Source organism: Micropterus salmoides, unplaced genomic scaffold (assembly GCF_014851395.1).
Source record: "Micropterus salmoides isolate LMB-PRFRI ecotype aquatic unplaced genomic scaffold, ASM1485139v1 Ms_hic_scaffold_19, whole genome shotgun sequence".
NCBI lineage: Eukaryota > Metazoa > Chordata > Actinopteri > Centrarchiformes > Centrarchidae > Micropterus > Micropterus salmoides.
Genome location: NW_024041039.1, coordinates 22,526,282 through 22,541,091, shown reverse-complemented (window position 1 = coordinate 22,541,091; position 14,810 = coordinate 22,526,282). Strand labels below are relative to the sequence as shown.

Below are 14,810 nucleotides of genomic sequence, written 5' to 3'. Positions count from 1 at the left end.
TAAGTGTCTTGCTCAGGTGAACCCGGGTCTCCCACACCAAAGGCAGGCATCTTATCCATTGCGCCATCACCCCCCTTGTATAAAAGTCAGTATTATACAAGGATTATAAAAAGTTCATACCAGAGGCCTTCTGTCGGACATTATTACGGGCTGTCTCTACACCTGGAGCTCCCGACGTAGTAGCGGAGCGAATCCTCATGGGCTCCTGAACTCCAATCTGCTCCCCCTGGTTCCTCCAACTCAGTGAGAAGGAACGTGCCACTGCTGCTGCCTTCTGGGAGTCCTGGAAAACTCCTGATATACAGAGAACAACACTGGCTTATAGAATATTTATGGTATTTTAGACCTTAAAAAACTTGTCATTTGACTATAACAATATACAGACTAATGGCTTGGCTGTCAATAATTGCCTGATTGCCCATATCCTTAAACTTGCATGTACTGTGGGTGTTATCTGAACTAGCTCATTGTCAAGTAAGTGAACAGGCTCCAATGTGTAGTATCTGAACATTTCTGACTTTGGGACCAGTGGTACTATCAAAAAAGACACAGGCTGATGGATGGAAGTTGGGGAGTTAATACGTCACAGAGAAACAGAAAAAAATCCACGTCTTCTCATTTGAAAAGCTGGAAAAAGAGAATGTTCAGCTTTGTGAAAATATACTTGTTGATAAATAAACAGTATTAAATAATAAACAGTTTTAAACTGCTACACACATCTGAGCAAGGGATCATGATGTACAGATTATGTTCACAAATCTATGCAAGTGAGGTTCAGTGCAATTAGTGTGAGCTCAGACATTTAAAGGCTTCACAAATGTTATTTTGACCAACTCAGGTTCTTTTGGTGGAAGCTTTGTAATAACTGAATAACTGTAACAAGGGAGTAACTGATCAACAGAAATTACTTATTCATGTGAAAGACAACTAACCATCCTAAAGTAAAATGTAGGAAAAATAAGGCTCCACTGTAAAGTAATCAGAATAAGATTTCCAAAAGTCAGTTTCAAACATTTTTTTATCTTTTCTTTCCAAATTTTAGCTAACCCAATTCCCATATTTTCCCCCATTTCTCCCCCTCACCACGTCCTCTCTGCTTCTTCTCCTTCTGTTCGCTGAGTTTATCCAGAGGCAGGTTGGCCATGTCCAGGCCATAAACAGAGCGTGCCAGCACAGCTGTCAGCGAATCCATGATGCTGGCCCACTCTGTCACCAGCTCCTCCCAGCAGGTAAGAGAGGACAGCACTGCCAGCAGCTCGTCCCATAGCTCCCGGGAGATAAATACACACAGGTTGGCTCGCACCCACGCCACAATGATGGTCTGAACGCCAGATGAGACAAGGAAAGACGGATTAGAATTGACAGACAGGATTGCAGCTATGACTTCCAGCCCATGATCAGAGGTGACATCAGAATTCTCACACTGATACATCTAATTTGGTATAGTGTCTCTTTGACTTTTTGTTTACAACCAATCCACCCAAGACACCCATACCCAGTACATACAGGCTCCTGAGAAATAAACTGTGGTGGTTACTCATAAAGTAATTACAGTGTACTACTGTAAAAGTATACTGAGCCATGATGACATATCCACACTCTCTCCCTCCTCCTTTTTCTCATATGAATACAATACCGTATATCAGTATCAATGTAAAATCTAAGCATCCAAATACACACCCTAAAGAGTATAGCTGCTAAACTTTCAGCAAAGCTGTCTTTTCTTTGGTTTTCCTGTGGCCTCTTCATCACTGCCTCAGTTATCCTCAGCAGGACCTGCAGCATCTGCTCCCTGCGGTAAATCACAACAACAGGAAAAAGGTAAAGTGATGAAGTGATAAAGAATCATAAAAAGATGACATTTGAGAGTCATGAAGGGATAACTCACAAAAACTGAAAAAACAAACAATGAAACAAAAACAACAACTTCCATGTGTGTTTGAATATTTCACTGACCACGTCTGTGTATTCATTGTGTGCTCCATGATCATGTGCCGGTAGATGCTTAGAACACCCTTGCACACCTCAACCTGGTTATCCAGAAGTTTAGGTACATCCTGGCATGGCTCCAACAGAAAGACATTGGATGAGTTGGTCAGGAACACCTACACACACAAGTGCACAAAGACACAGTGAGGTTGAGCAAACAGCAAAAGACTTAAACAAAGTAAGTAAGACAATAGTAAAAATAGACAAACTGCATACATAAGTATTGAGCTCTCAGGATACAAACACACCGCAGAACATAGAGACAGACCTGTAGTGTGGGCTGGATACCAGCCTTGATATTCCTGTTCTGGTCCTCAGTGAGAAAGCCCCGACTGATGGCGCTGCTGAATGAGTAAGTCCTCCCCCAGCTGGACGACCGTTTGTGGCCGTGACTCTCTATCATCTGGTAGAAGACAAAGCAAGCCAGTTTACTGGTTAGTAGACATAAGCTGAGATATTAAGACAGATGATATACACTTAAAATACCTTGCATGTTTGTTAAGAAATACATCCCGTGGTCTTAACTTGTTTATCTATGCTGTTTTGAGACGTGAGTATGTAATGTAATTCTATAATTTCTGTCAAACTGAAGTTAAAATCACACACATTTAACAAATACATTTAAAATGTATTTCTAACTGCTAAAAAAGTAAAATTGCTGATGTGTGCTGATCAGTTAACCAGTCACATGATTTACAAGAGACTTCCTTTTATATGATATTAATATGCTTGTAACATCAAAACTAGGCTTGTCCATAGGTGTGCACATAATATGTATTATTTAAAGAAATATATAAGCTGTACTACCAATCATTTTGACCTTTTAGTATATAATAATCAATCACAAGATTAGAATACTTATGCGTATGCTAGGAAAATATATTTTAATTGGCTGTTTGTATCAAGGGTTTCACCTGTGCGTGCATGCTGTTAGTCTCTGTGGTGAGTTTCTGTTCAGAGCTGTCATCCATGTCATCTGCCTGGGTAGTGTCAGGCTCTGTCATGAAGCCTGGCTTCTCCTGCAGGATCCACTTCCTGTACACTTTGATCACCTTCCTGGTTGCTGATGCCTCGCAGGACGGCAGCAGGAAAGCCTTAGGAGGGAAAATAGTGGACTTTTTATTTAAACTATTACACTATTATGAATGGTTTTAAAAAGGTAGCCTAGTAGCAGGAGGGATCTTTAAGTTATGTTAACAAACAGCCAGCAGAGGGCAACATAGTACATGTTATCACATTCTCACCATTCAGTCTGCATTCTAATCATGATCCAAAATGAAAACTATACAATAACTGCAATGTAATTAATATTTATAACCTCATATAATAAGATACTGCTTGGTGACTCCACTGTACCTGGTGGAAGACCTCATTGACAAAATTCACATTGTCCCTGGTGGAAAGCAGGATGCCCTGGACCATGTCATAGACATAGCGGTGCTCCTCCTCAATGCTACACAAACTGGAATCGCTGGGCCGCCGATCTGACAGCGTGCTGCTGTTGGAGTGGCTCTTCTCAGGCTCCCCCGTTGGCCCGTTTGTATCCCCATCTGATGTCTTATCCTTCTCCTGGCTGCTACTGCCTGCAGTGACAGTCTGGGCGCCACAGAGACACAATGAGAAACCTTTAGTATGCTACAGGGTTGCCTCTGCACAGTTAAGTAATTGGTTTCTCAAGTCTCATTGACTAGTATACATACGTATTTGTGCGAAGGTAGAAATGTGTCTACTGTTAGAGATTTAGCAATACTGTTTCAACTGCAGGCGCTTTCCATCCCTCACTGTCTCTGCTATATACATTTGGGGAAGGCTATGTAGGAAATCAGGAATGGATTCTCGTGTGATCTTGCGAATCCAGCTGCCACGCCAGATAACGTGATTTGGGCAGCAAGAATGTTCACCACATTCTCATGTAAAGTGAGAGTGACAGTAGGTGGCAGTAATACGCTTCTAAGCTGGCTGCCACAGAAGAAGAGAATGACAAGAAAACATGGCGGAGAGTGAAATTGTGAATACTGTATGGAAGTTCCAGATAATCATCAAATGTGATAAAGTACGATATGGTAATTTAAACCATTTAATTGAATTTACAGACCAATTACTGTATTGTGATATGTACCATTATTGCGTTATACAATCACATACACCGTGACAGAAGATTTTGGCCATATCACTCACCCTTACCCACTTGTGTAATTGTGTGTTATTTGACTTTGGAGGCTGACTTGTGTTTGTGCTTGAAAAATATTTAAGAATAAAAATCTATTTTTGTGATAAAGTATTCTAGATGTTTGCTACTGTCATAACATATATACACATACTGAATTAACAGTAGATCTTGAATTAATTTTACTGCAAAAAAAGTGTTTGCTAAAGAATATAATATTTCTACAAGCTTACAACTCCGGAAACACCATTAATCCTCCATCGAAGTATGAGAAATCAACAGAATGGTACTGTCATGCTCACCTGGATGAGTTTGGGAAGGACCTCGGTGCCATTCTTGACGCTCTGCGCCGCAGCAGCACTGCTGACGTACTTCTTCTCCAGGAAGAAGGTGACCAGCCAGGTGATAAAGGCCACACGGGGTGCCAGGTACTGGTCCCTGGTGCAGAAGGTGCTCTCATTGTTCCGCGTCACTGGCACATACAAGGGTTTTGGCCGGTGGTGGGGCAGGTCTAATTGAGCAATACAGAAGAGTAAAGGATGGCGACAGAGGGAGGGTTAAAAAATGACAAAAGGTGAAAAGTGCGAGAGAGAGAGAGAGCGAGAGAGAGCGCTCCAGATATCTTGCTGTGAGCTACGTTCAGAGTTTTCCAGCTGAATCAAAATGTGTTCACTCAACCATTAAACTCGGCAACCTAAAAAGCAGTATTTATACAATTATTATACTGCTTACTTGTAATACTTTCTGTTTTATAATCAGTTGTTTAGGGTCTCATATTACACCAGCACACATCATACACCATTTCCTAGTGTAAACAATAAATATTTGTTTGTGTAGTTTAACTTATATAGTTACTGCATAGTTGAAAACCCACATTTTAATGATAAGCAGTTTCACTAACTGAAAAGCTTCCACTCCACACAATTCACGGAGCCAAGAGGCATACCATGAATTAATAGCAAAGTAACCCCAAGTGTAATTCGGGGATATAAAATTTTTAAAAAGTAACTTACTGCTAAAGCTACTACCTGTTAAATATAAAGCGTTTCTTTATAAAGACAACTCACTCACTGATTTTGCACACAGCCCATGCTGTATTAGTCAATTTAGAGTGAATATTGTTAAATACGGTTCCTAAAATATTGTTTAAGTAGTGATTCTGCATGTAATGATCTAACAACAAAACGGTATAAACTAGGGCTGTAACAGTTCTGAAACCGATACCTTGTATCCCTCTTGGGTCTGCGATACGCTTCCCGGACTGTCTCATTAAGACAGTGTAACTGCGGAAAGTAGGTTATCTAGGTCATTTTCCACCTTAGTTTAGTGTTTATTTACTACTTGTATCTGCTCCTCTTCTCTTCTCCCCACACTCACACACACCTAGCCTGCACCTCTGGTCTCTGAAGGCAAAGACGCTGGCTTGCTCCGCCTCTTTCTGTCTCTCTCTGTATGTGTCTCTGCTGACTTTCTCCATCAGCAGTACGCTTGAAATAAAGTCACCGTGTTTAATAAACTTATCCGTGATTCAGTTTTCAAGTGCGCCGCTTGTGGGTCGAAACCAAAACTAGCGTTAATGAGTGACATCTGTACCTATACTTTGTAAATATTACTCCCTCGACCAATTTTATTGTCTTCAAACTGCGTGTGTCACATGACTATTTTGGTCCAGTCATGATTGAGTGATCATGCCTGCAACTTCAACTACATTAATTAACCCAAGTTGGAATATAATAATAATAATAATAATAATAATAATGCCCCCCCCAAATAACGGGACAAGACGGCAAGAATGAGTGCCTGCAGACCCAGAACTTAAGCAGACAAAACTGAGGTTTTACTACCCAAAACGCAACTATTGAGTTTAAGTACAGTGTGTGTACCTTTGCAGCAACATAATGCTCAATCTGAAAAGGCTTCAGCACAAAGACAAATATATATAGATATACTGTATGTCAGCTTACCTAATAAAGGTTTGTAGAGATTTGTAAGCTTGGTGAAGGAGGGAAATAAATGTGGAAGGTAGTACTTCTTGAACAGGCTGAAGAGAAACCTGAAGCCTGTGCCCTGGTTCTCTTTGTTCTTCCATTCTAAACTGGAAGCCTGACAGAAAGAGCACAAAGGCAGACAAGGTCAGGCTACAGGGAGAGGAGACGGTTCCAGCATCATTCAGACAGTGACAGTACATTGTCTGCAACACAATAGTTTGAAGGTTCCTCTAACAAAACGTATACAGAGGGAAATGGGTTGGGCTAGGTACACATAAGATCATGTGTACCTAGCTCCAACTTTACTAACTTAACAACACCAACTTTACACAACAGCTGACAATGTATTTTCATCTTACCGCTGTACAAGTCAGGGATAACAAACTACCTGAGCACTCACATAAACACCATGCCCATGAACACACAGCTGATGTATTTTTGCCATGATTACCAGTGTTTGTTCAGATTATTCTTGTTTTTTTAACACTGTTATGCACAGGAACCTTAAAGGAGATGCCTCCCACAAGGGTACTATAAAATTGAAACTGTTAAAAAAGATGAATTGAGTCATTTCAGTCAAATTACAGCCAATAAAGTCCTCAAAAGTAATTCCAACAAAAATTGGCAAAAAAGATAAATCAGGGTCATGTCTGCCCCATCAGCAACTACACATGGCAACTTAACCACTGATCAGTTAGAATCCCGTCCTCCATCTTACATGCAACCCCGCACTACAATATAACAACAAGGCCCTTTTTGGTTGTTCCACATGTCCAGCCTCAAATCTATAAGGGCGCCTGAACTTTGGAACAGCCGGCCTGAGGAAATTAGGCTAGCAGAATCTGTTTCATCTTTTAAATCCCTTCTAAAACACACACTTTTAGTAACAGGCTTTTATGCGACTCCCTATGTATGGCCAAGTCTGAAATCATTGAAAGGTCTTTGTATTTCCTGTGTTTATCTTGTATTACCCTTTATTCCTATTTTTCGGTACACACTTGTATGTAAACTTTTGTTATGTTCTTGATAGTATCTCTCTACTGGTGTGTTTTTAGTTGTATCTGTGTACCGCATATATTACCTTTACTACCTATTGCTACTCCTTTTTCATTTTCTGCATGTAAAAAACTCAAGTTTAATTTTTGGAAAAGTGCTATACAAATAAAGGTTAATAATAATGATAGTAGTAGTAGTCCTTTCCTAGTATTATTAGTTATTACCTGGACGACCATGTACTTGAGCAGGGTTTCAAGGATGTAACAGGTCTGGTCATCTGCAACCTTTTCTCCTACCACAGCTGGAACCAGCGGGGTAATCTCCTCAGGCACCACCTTGGCTGCTCAGATTGACAGATACAAAGACCTGAGTTACGTGAAGGAAAAATTGAGTGTATATATCAGTGCATATCAGTGTATACCAATATCAGTGTAGCTTGTTCCAGGACCCTAGTCACAACACAGGCTCAATGAACGTCAAAATCTATGTTTTCACACTTGTAGAAGCATTCATATTCACCATCAGGGGGGTTGGAAAAGGGGTTGTAAATAATGGTGTCAAGGGTGCAGGGCCCTCTTGAAGAGGGCACAGCAGGGAATCCTGGCACCAGACAAGCAAAGATAAGGAACTGCTCCTCAGCACAGTTGTCCCTCAGGGCCTGCAGCCACAGCAGGAAGAGACGGATCCCTTCACAGCGGATCTAGACAGGAGGAGATTGGACATATTAATGGATACACAAAAGAGACTAACTTTAACAATCTTGTTGACACAGAAATATGTGGAATCCTTCTTTAAAGCTAAATGTGACCCATTTTGTAGCCAGATTTTGACCGTTAACATTCACATTAGTGTTACGGTGCATCCTGCAGCTTGAAGGTGGTGATTTTTTATACCGTGTGGCATTGAAAACACCACTCACCTTGAATGAATTTCCAGTGTGTAGAAGCTTTTTCAGAATAGAACCTGGAAGAAAGAAAAAATTGTCAAACACTTTTGCAATCCCAACATTCAACAGAAGTCTCCTACACAACAAGCAGACACAACAAACAGCACAAAGCTGATAGGGAGGGGAGCCGCTTGTCATCACCACTGAGGCAAATTGACCTTGATGGGTGGTTCTGACAAACTATGGGGGAGAGTGGCAAGGCTTCACATTTTCCTGATGAAAATTAACATCAGTTGGCAGCGACATGCATTCACGAAGGCAATCTGGTTTCGCTGTAATCAAATGAGACTTTGCTCTGATTGCTAAATACCTTGCACGGAAGAGGTCTGTGTGAATTAGAACATACTCTACAGCCTGTACTGTTCTTGTGAGGTCCCTGTGGGCTGTGAAGAAATTCTGGCTAGTTCTTTTATGGATTTTAAGTTTAGGATTAGGGTTATGTTGGGGCAAAAGGTAAGCTACTCCAGAGGCAAGAGCGATTTGCTACCAGACATATTTAAGTGGCAGCCACAGAGAACTGAAGAAGTTTAGCAAAGCTGAAAACTGACATGTTTGCATGTGAGTGTGTGAGTTTATAAATGCGTTTGTCTGGTGCTTTTATAATAAGGTTAAATGAATAATATTTCTATGTTAGACACAAAAACGTGTAAAGAAATCCTTTCATAGGCCTTGGGCTCAGGGCAGAAAGATTTAGAAGCAAGCAGATTGAGGATAATAAAAGGTTTTCTTCAGCTTATAATGGTCTGTGTCAAATGTCTGTGACCTTGCAATCCACAGCTTAAAAGTACAAAACCACTACAAGTCATTCATGTCATTCCTGACCTACCTTAACCAACACAAGGAATTTGTCCCGGGGCACTGAAACAATTTCAGCAATGCTACTGGATGTAGAATCCAGAATGTGTGTGTAAAAATTATGTGAAAGAAAAAAATCTTGGCAATTCAATTAAAACTCAGGTATGGCGAGAAGCTATCCAGCCACGACCACACGTTCTTCAAAGCAAAGTACATAGTGACAGCACAGCATCTTGACCGGTGACACACGAACTGATGAGGGCCAAAGAGAATTCTATGCGAGTTCAGAAAAAAGGCCAAGAGGCAGCCTTAAACCGGTTATGATTTGTTGTCCAGTGACTGACAAAATGGTGCATTTGTCTGGGCCATTCAACCCCAGATGATATTTGGAATTACAAGCCTGAGGGGAAGGCCAATCTACAATGGCGATCTGGACCGTAGACTGTTTAGCTGCCAACGGCTGACAAACAACAGTTATAATAGGGGTTATCGTTTCTTGCAAGGGTTTTCCTTTCTTGTGTGGGACTGAAATCATGCCAGCATAATTCAATTACTTATTTGCATTTCAAATGAAGTGCTCATTTGCATTTATATTTCCATCCCCTTCTAAGACTAATTATTTTCTCTTCATTATGGAAGGCTTAGGCATAGTTGTGGTGACATTTTTGTCCTAAAGTGTATCTTAGAGGTTACAGGAGCTTAAGGAGGAAAGCCATGTACAATATATAAAACTTACCGTATAGTAACTGTCAGATGCATCAGAAAGAAATCTTAGCATTCATGGTAGTGCAGAGTATTTCATATGTATCACATACATACCTATGCTGTGAAACTGCCATCGGTTGTAGATTTTCTCAGGCAGAAGTTGTAGAATTTTCTAATGAAAAAATAAAAAACAAAACGTTAAGTTTAGTAAATGATTAGTTCAGAGTTTGGCACATTTCAGCAATAACAATAGAACAATGGTTGCATTTGGTTACACAGTAGGGCCTTTTTTCTGTCACAATTCACTTTGCTCTTTAAGCAAGAAACTAAGTACTGACCAGCTCCAGGCTCTACTGTGGAGAATATGTTTTCCTTTAAGCTGATCAACAGAAAGTGTATTAATGTCATGCAAAAATGTGAATGTTTTCTGGTTTTCTTAATCTTATGTGAATTCAATATTTTTGGTTTTGTTGGCTGGACAAAGCCAGACGTCCGAGGACTTAGACTTCACTTTGGATCTAGGGACTGGTGATGGATTTTTTAATTTTGCTGACATTTTATAAGCCAAACAATGAATTGATTGAGCAAGAATGGAAACAATTGTTAGTTACAGCCCTATCTTCTTAACTTGGGTGTAAAATAAAAGTGGGAGGAAACAACAACCGACTTTGTTTTGGTAAGTGGCACTGTTTTGCCAAAGCAGTAGAGGCTTAAGGAATGCAGTGTCCTTGCACTTTCCCTGCACTCGGCCTAGCATGTCTGCAGATCCCTGTAACACAGGAAAAATGTCATCACCTCCCCAACAACCGCTTTACAACTCAATTAGAGCGCCCTAACCTTTCAGCAGCCTATCATTATTCTTTAATGCAGCGACAGGTTAACTGGGTCCCTCTGGAGAGATGAAAAAAGAAGGCTGGGGGACTGCAGATGTGTGCACATGTGCATGCAGGGCTAGTTAATAGTCCGTGCACTGTGAGCAACTGATGCCCCAATGGCTCACTTCTCATCAAATCCTAATCACTGACCCAATAAGACTTCATGATTGCAATGGAGAGGTCAAGACACATAGGCAAGACAAGGATAGAAAAAATGTGCATGAAAAAGCTTCAGAGACTATAGAGTATCATTTTATGGCATGGGAAAAATTAAACAGCCAGTTGAAATATTTTGTAATCTCAAGGATTTTTTCTTTGTTGATATAATAATAAGGCTTATGTAGATAAAACAGCTTAATCAGAAAGTGAAGTTGATAACTTTGAGTGAATATAAATGTTAGGTGGCTTATAAAAAGAAATGTGTAATCTTCAAATGACATAACCAGTCATGATAAAGTGTTTTTGTTTGCTTGTTTCAGACAACTATAATTATCATTTCTTCTAAAGTCTTCGTATTACCACAACAGAATTGCTCTTACATATGATAAAAAAAAACAAAAACGTTGCCTTGTGCTACACCACTATGCTGAGAGCTGTGGTGGTCCAGAAGTCATCTCATGTTTTGAGTGTCTCAGTTTGTCAACAACTTCCCTTTTCTCCTTGTCATCCTCCATGTTTAACGTTCACTTCTTGTCCTCTGAGACTAAATCCCTGTCATTGTCAGTGACAGCAGAGATATTGAAAGACATCACTTAAAGGGGATGGTGGATGACTATCTGTGCTGTTCAGTTTCTCTCTGATCCACAGACGTGATGGTATGCGCGTACAGGCATGTGGCTGCACCTTGCTATTGATCCCGCATGGGATTATTACATCTCTGTACAGGCTCTGTACTGGCCTCCTTCACTCAGTCTCCTTGGGGCAGCAGACACATTATGCTAGGCGGTAACACAGCAGGGTAGCCTGCTTAAGCCTTTCCCTGTATGTGTGTGTGTGTGTGTGTGTGTGTGTGTGTGTGCGAGCAGATACAAAAACGCTGTCATTCTGTCTCCTTACAGAGCACCAGGATGGGAGAGTGGGAATGAGATGGAGAAGCTAGCTCAGAAAGACTCCCTGCAGAGCTGGAATGGAGGCTGCAACAATGAGGAATTTACTGGCTGATATGAGGCGAATGCAGAGTCTGCTGGAGTGAGGGTTGGGGGAGTTACTCTAATCTGCAGCCATACTCCAGCATAAAGATGGGGGCATTACTGTGGTACAACTACAGCCATAACACATTTACATGATCCGCACTTAGGTTTCCAGTCGCAAGGCCTGAACATGACACAGAATACACTTCTCCAAGAGGTGGTCTACAAGGGCTTTTTGACGGCAGCAGCAGACACGCAGTACTCTCAGTCATTTACATATTGTTTATTCGTTCATTTGATGCAACTCGGAGATGATTATACTATTTAAGGGCATTGAAATCTCTGAAAGACACAAAGACACTGGAGACAAAAAACACTACCCTATCAACATACAGCAAACCTACCAACACAAGATATGCGGTAGTCAGACAGCGACGAGTGTGTCAATCACATAACAAGACTTACATGGCAAAACACAGTTAATATGGCATTATGTGAGCATTATCTTTGCATTACATATTTTAGCCTACAAAGGAAATTAGACCCTAACACTAAAATCACTTGTTGGCCTGATGTACAGTGTGAGAAAAGATATCAATTACGTACCTGCTTTAAAATGGTTTGTAAGGTAAGTCCAAACAAGGATGCTTATTTACATGCTAACCAAATTTATTCCCTTGCCCTCATTATTTGTTGGTAAAGGTCTTGGCAAATTTAAGATGACAATGCATATCTCTTATGACCCTACATGTTAATGAAGTTTAAAACCCAAGGCACCTATCCGAGTTTCATTTAAGAATAATTTACCAAAATACACTTAACTATGAACAAAATGATTCATTCTCCTCTGAGGCCAGTGGGTGGCAGCAGCAGAGTGTGATAAAACTCCTCCTCAGGCTTTTTATCAGGTTTTTCCTCTTTGCTCTATGTGAAAGCCAAACTGCAGGAGGCTTCCTCTACAACCATTTTGAAAGGCACTTCTGGACAAAGAAAGAAAGCTAAATTGCATACCAACAAAGCCATAATTTTATAAAAATATGCATCCACAAAATATTCATAAATTAGTGCTCTTGTGTGGGACAAAAATTGTTATCCATACAAATATGTTAAAACATAGCCTCAACCGTCAATATTAATTTACTCAGCCTGTTCCATGTGCAGACCCAAACTACATTTAAGTACATTTGCTTATATACATTAACCAATAACCCCCTGCAGGTGAACTGTCTCAGTCATAATGACTGCATAAAAAAGAAAAGAGGGAAAGGGGAAAATTAACCTAGATAAATGGCTGGGTTAATTTTTTAGCAACACGTTCGCCAACATGTAGAAGAGAGTTTCAGTGATTCAACCTAAGTGCATCATGAGGAATATGATGCCATTACACCAGACAGAAAAAGATTGTTGATGAGTGTTTATGACACAGAGAAACACTGCGTCATTAATTACCTGCTAACTAATTATTCATAATTACCTACACAGTACTTAAATGAACATGAGTTACAATCAGTTGTTTGCAATGAGCTATGAGCTCCTTACCAGGTCTCATTTGTGGATGTTACATTTTCTGACTTAACTGGGTGAATGCAATTGTTTGGGATGTATACTTTTTTTTTAGAAATAGCAATATCTTGCTTTTAGGCTTTCTTATGTTCCCATTTTCTGTATTCCTCAGCTTGCTGTGTATGCTGGATCTGGTTTGGTTTCTGGTATTGACTGGTATTCTATTGTGATTTTCTGAAGTTATTTTGGGCTTGGATTTCAATTTCCTGAGATCATCTTGATCGTAGGTAAATCAGTCGAAAGCCTCTGACAGTCTGCAGTTTTCAAAAAGACAACAGCTTTACCTCTGTGCTGAATAAAAACAAGAGGTTAACTAAATATAATAAGCAGAATTACCCATTTAAGGCAACTCGGCAAGTCAAGTTTAAAATCTAGATGAGGGGCTTTAACAGAGGATGATAAGGGGAATTCACTATGCTGAGTCAGGTCCGGATGGCAGACGACAGGTCATGAAGAGGTCATGTCCTGGACAGAAAGTGGATATAGACAGACTTCCCTCCGAGTTTTGTTGGTCCCAGAGCTGTCTTTTAACCTGTCCCACAACCTTAGTGGCACCAGGATCGAACAGCTTTCAGACAGCAAGAGGTCACTTCCAGTCATTCGGAAGCATCAACAAACTGGACTCCCTCAAGGCCTGAGAGAGCTCAATCTGGCCTTACGACAGCATAAACAGTTTTCTGTTACAGAAAGTGGTCTCATCACACCATAGAGCTAGGACTGGGCAATAAAATGATAACGATAATTATTGAAATTTTTATTATAATAATGAATTTTCCTCAATATAAATGTAACAAATGTTCAATAAATGTTCAATTTAATTAATTTGACAAACAAATCTGCACTTAATTTTTCAATTAAGACTTTTTTTTTTCCATGAGGAAAAAGGATTGAAAAATATTTTCTTCATTTTACTGAAAAATATTTATTATAAGTGTTTTGAATGTTCTACCTCAGATTTGTTAAGTGATGCTTGATGCTCCTTAACGGTGGCTTTCTCTTTGCCACCATTTAGTTGTGTTAAGTTTGTGACTGGTCAGGTAGCAGGCAATCACTGTTGTATGCACAGTGTCTTCCATCCACCTCAGTGACAGTTCCTTGTAGCCCAGTATTGCCATAGGTCTCTCGTGGCCTCTTGCCCATCTCACACTAGCACTTGGTTTTTAACCCGGGAGATTCCACAGGATTATTTTGAAAACTGATTCTACTGATTCTCTATGCAGTTTCTGTGTCTGAATTCCTGCCCAGTTCATCCACTCTATGCTCGACCCACCTTCCGTCAAAAATAGACATGGCATGTATTATCCGCTTCTGGGACACGTTGTGGTGCATCAGCTAGAATCACAAGCATTTTATACAATGGCAGCGATCAGCTCCGGCAGCTGCGACACGGCCGCAACGCAGCCAGGCGGCACGGTGGTCCAGAAGATAGCACGGTGGTCCAGAAGATAGCACGGTGGTCCAGAAGATAGCACGGTGGTCCAGAAGATAGCACGGTAGTCCAGAAGATAGCATTGTGGCAGCAAGAAGGTCACAGGTTCAAACTCCAGTTGCCCCGGCCTTTCTGTGTGGAGTTTGCATGTTCTCCCCCGTGTTTCCCCCACCATCAAAAACATGTTTCTTCAGTCAGTGTCATTGACAGACACTTACATAGATCTG

The 14,810-nt window shown here is 40.5% G+C and overlaps 1 protein-coding gene across 7 annotated transcripts in view; it reads right to left on the bottom strand.

Annotated features, from left to right (window-relative positions):
- Positions 1-14,810, bottom strand: part of ralgapa2 (Ral GTPase activating protein catalytic subunit alpha 2) — a 99,098-nt gene that overhangs the window by 58,070 nt on the left and 26,218 nt on the right. For 6 of the 7 annotated variants that reach the window (XM_038729438.1, XM_038729436.1, XM_038729434.1 and 3 more), the window contains exons 4-16: positions 9,701-9,758; positions 8,060-8,103; positions 7,660-7,840; positions 7,365-7,480; positions 6,121-6,259; positions 4,459-4,667; positions 3,346-3,585; positions 2,904-3,083; positions 2,258-2,392; positions 1,957-2,105; positions 1,681-1,792; positions 1,084-1,321; positions 121-294 (exon numbers count right to left, since the gene is read on the bottom strand). In XM_038729438.1, coding sequence (XP_038585366.1) covers positions 121-294; positions 1,084-1,321; positions 1,681-1,792; positions 1,957-2,105; positions 2,258-2,392; positions 2,904-3,083; positions 3,346-3,585; positions 4,459-4,667; positions 6,121-6,259; positions 7,365-7,480; positions 7,660-7,840; positions 8,060-8,103; positions 9,701-9,758 — 1,975 coding nt within the window. Of the gene's footprint in view, positions 1-120; positions 295-1,083; positions 1,322-1,680; positions 1,793-1,956; positions 2,106-2,257; positions 2,393-2,903; positions 3,084-3,345; positions 3,586-4,458; positions 4,668-6,120; positions 6,260-7,364; positions 7,507-7,659; positions 7,841-8,059; positions 8,104-9,700; positions 9,759-14,810 lie in introns of those variants that run through there. The other variant, XM_038729437.1, reaches the window with a different exon arrangement.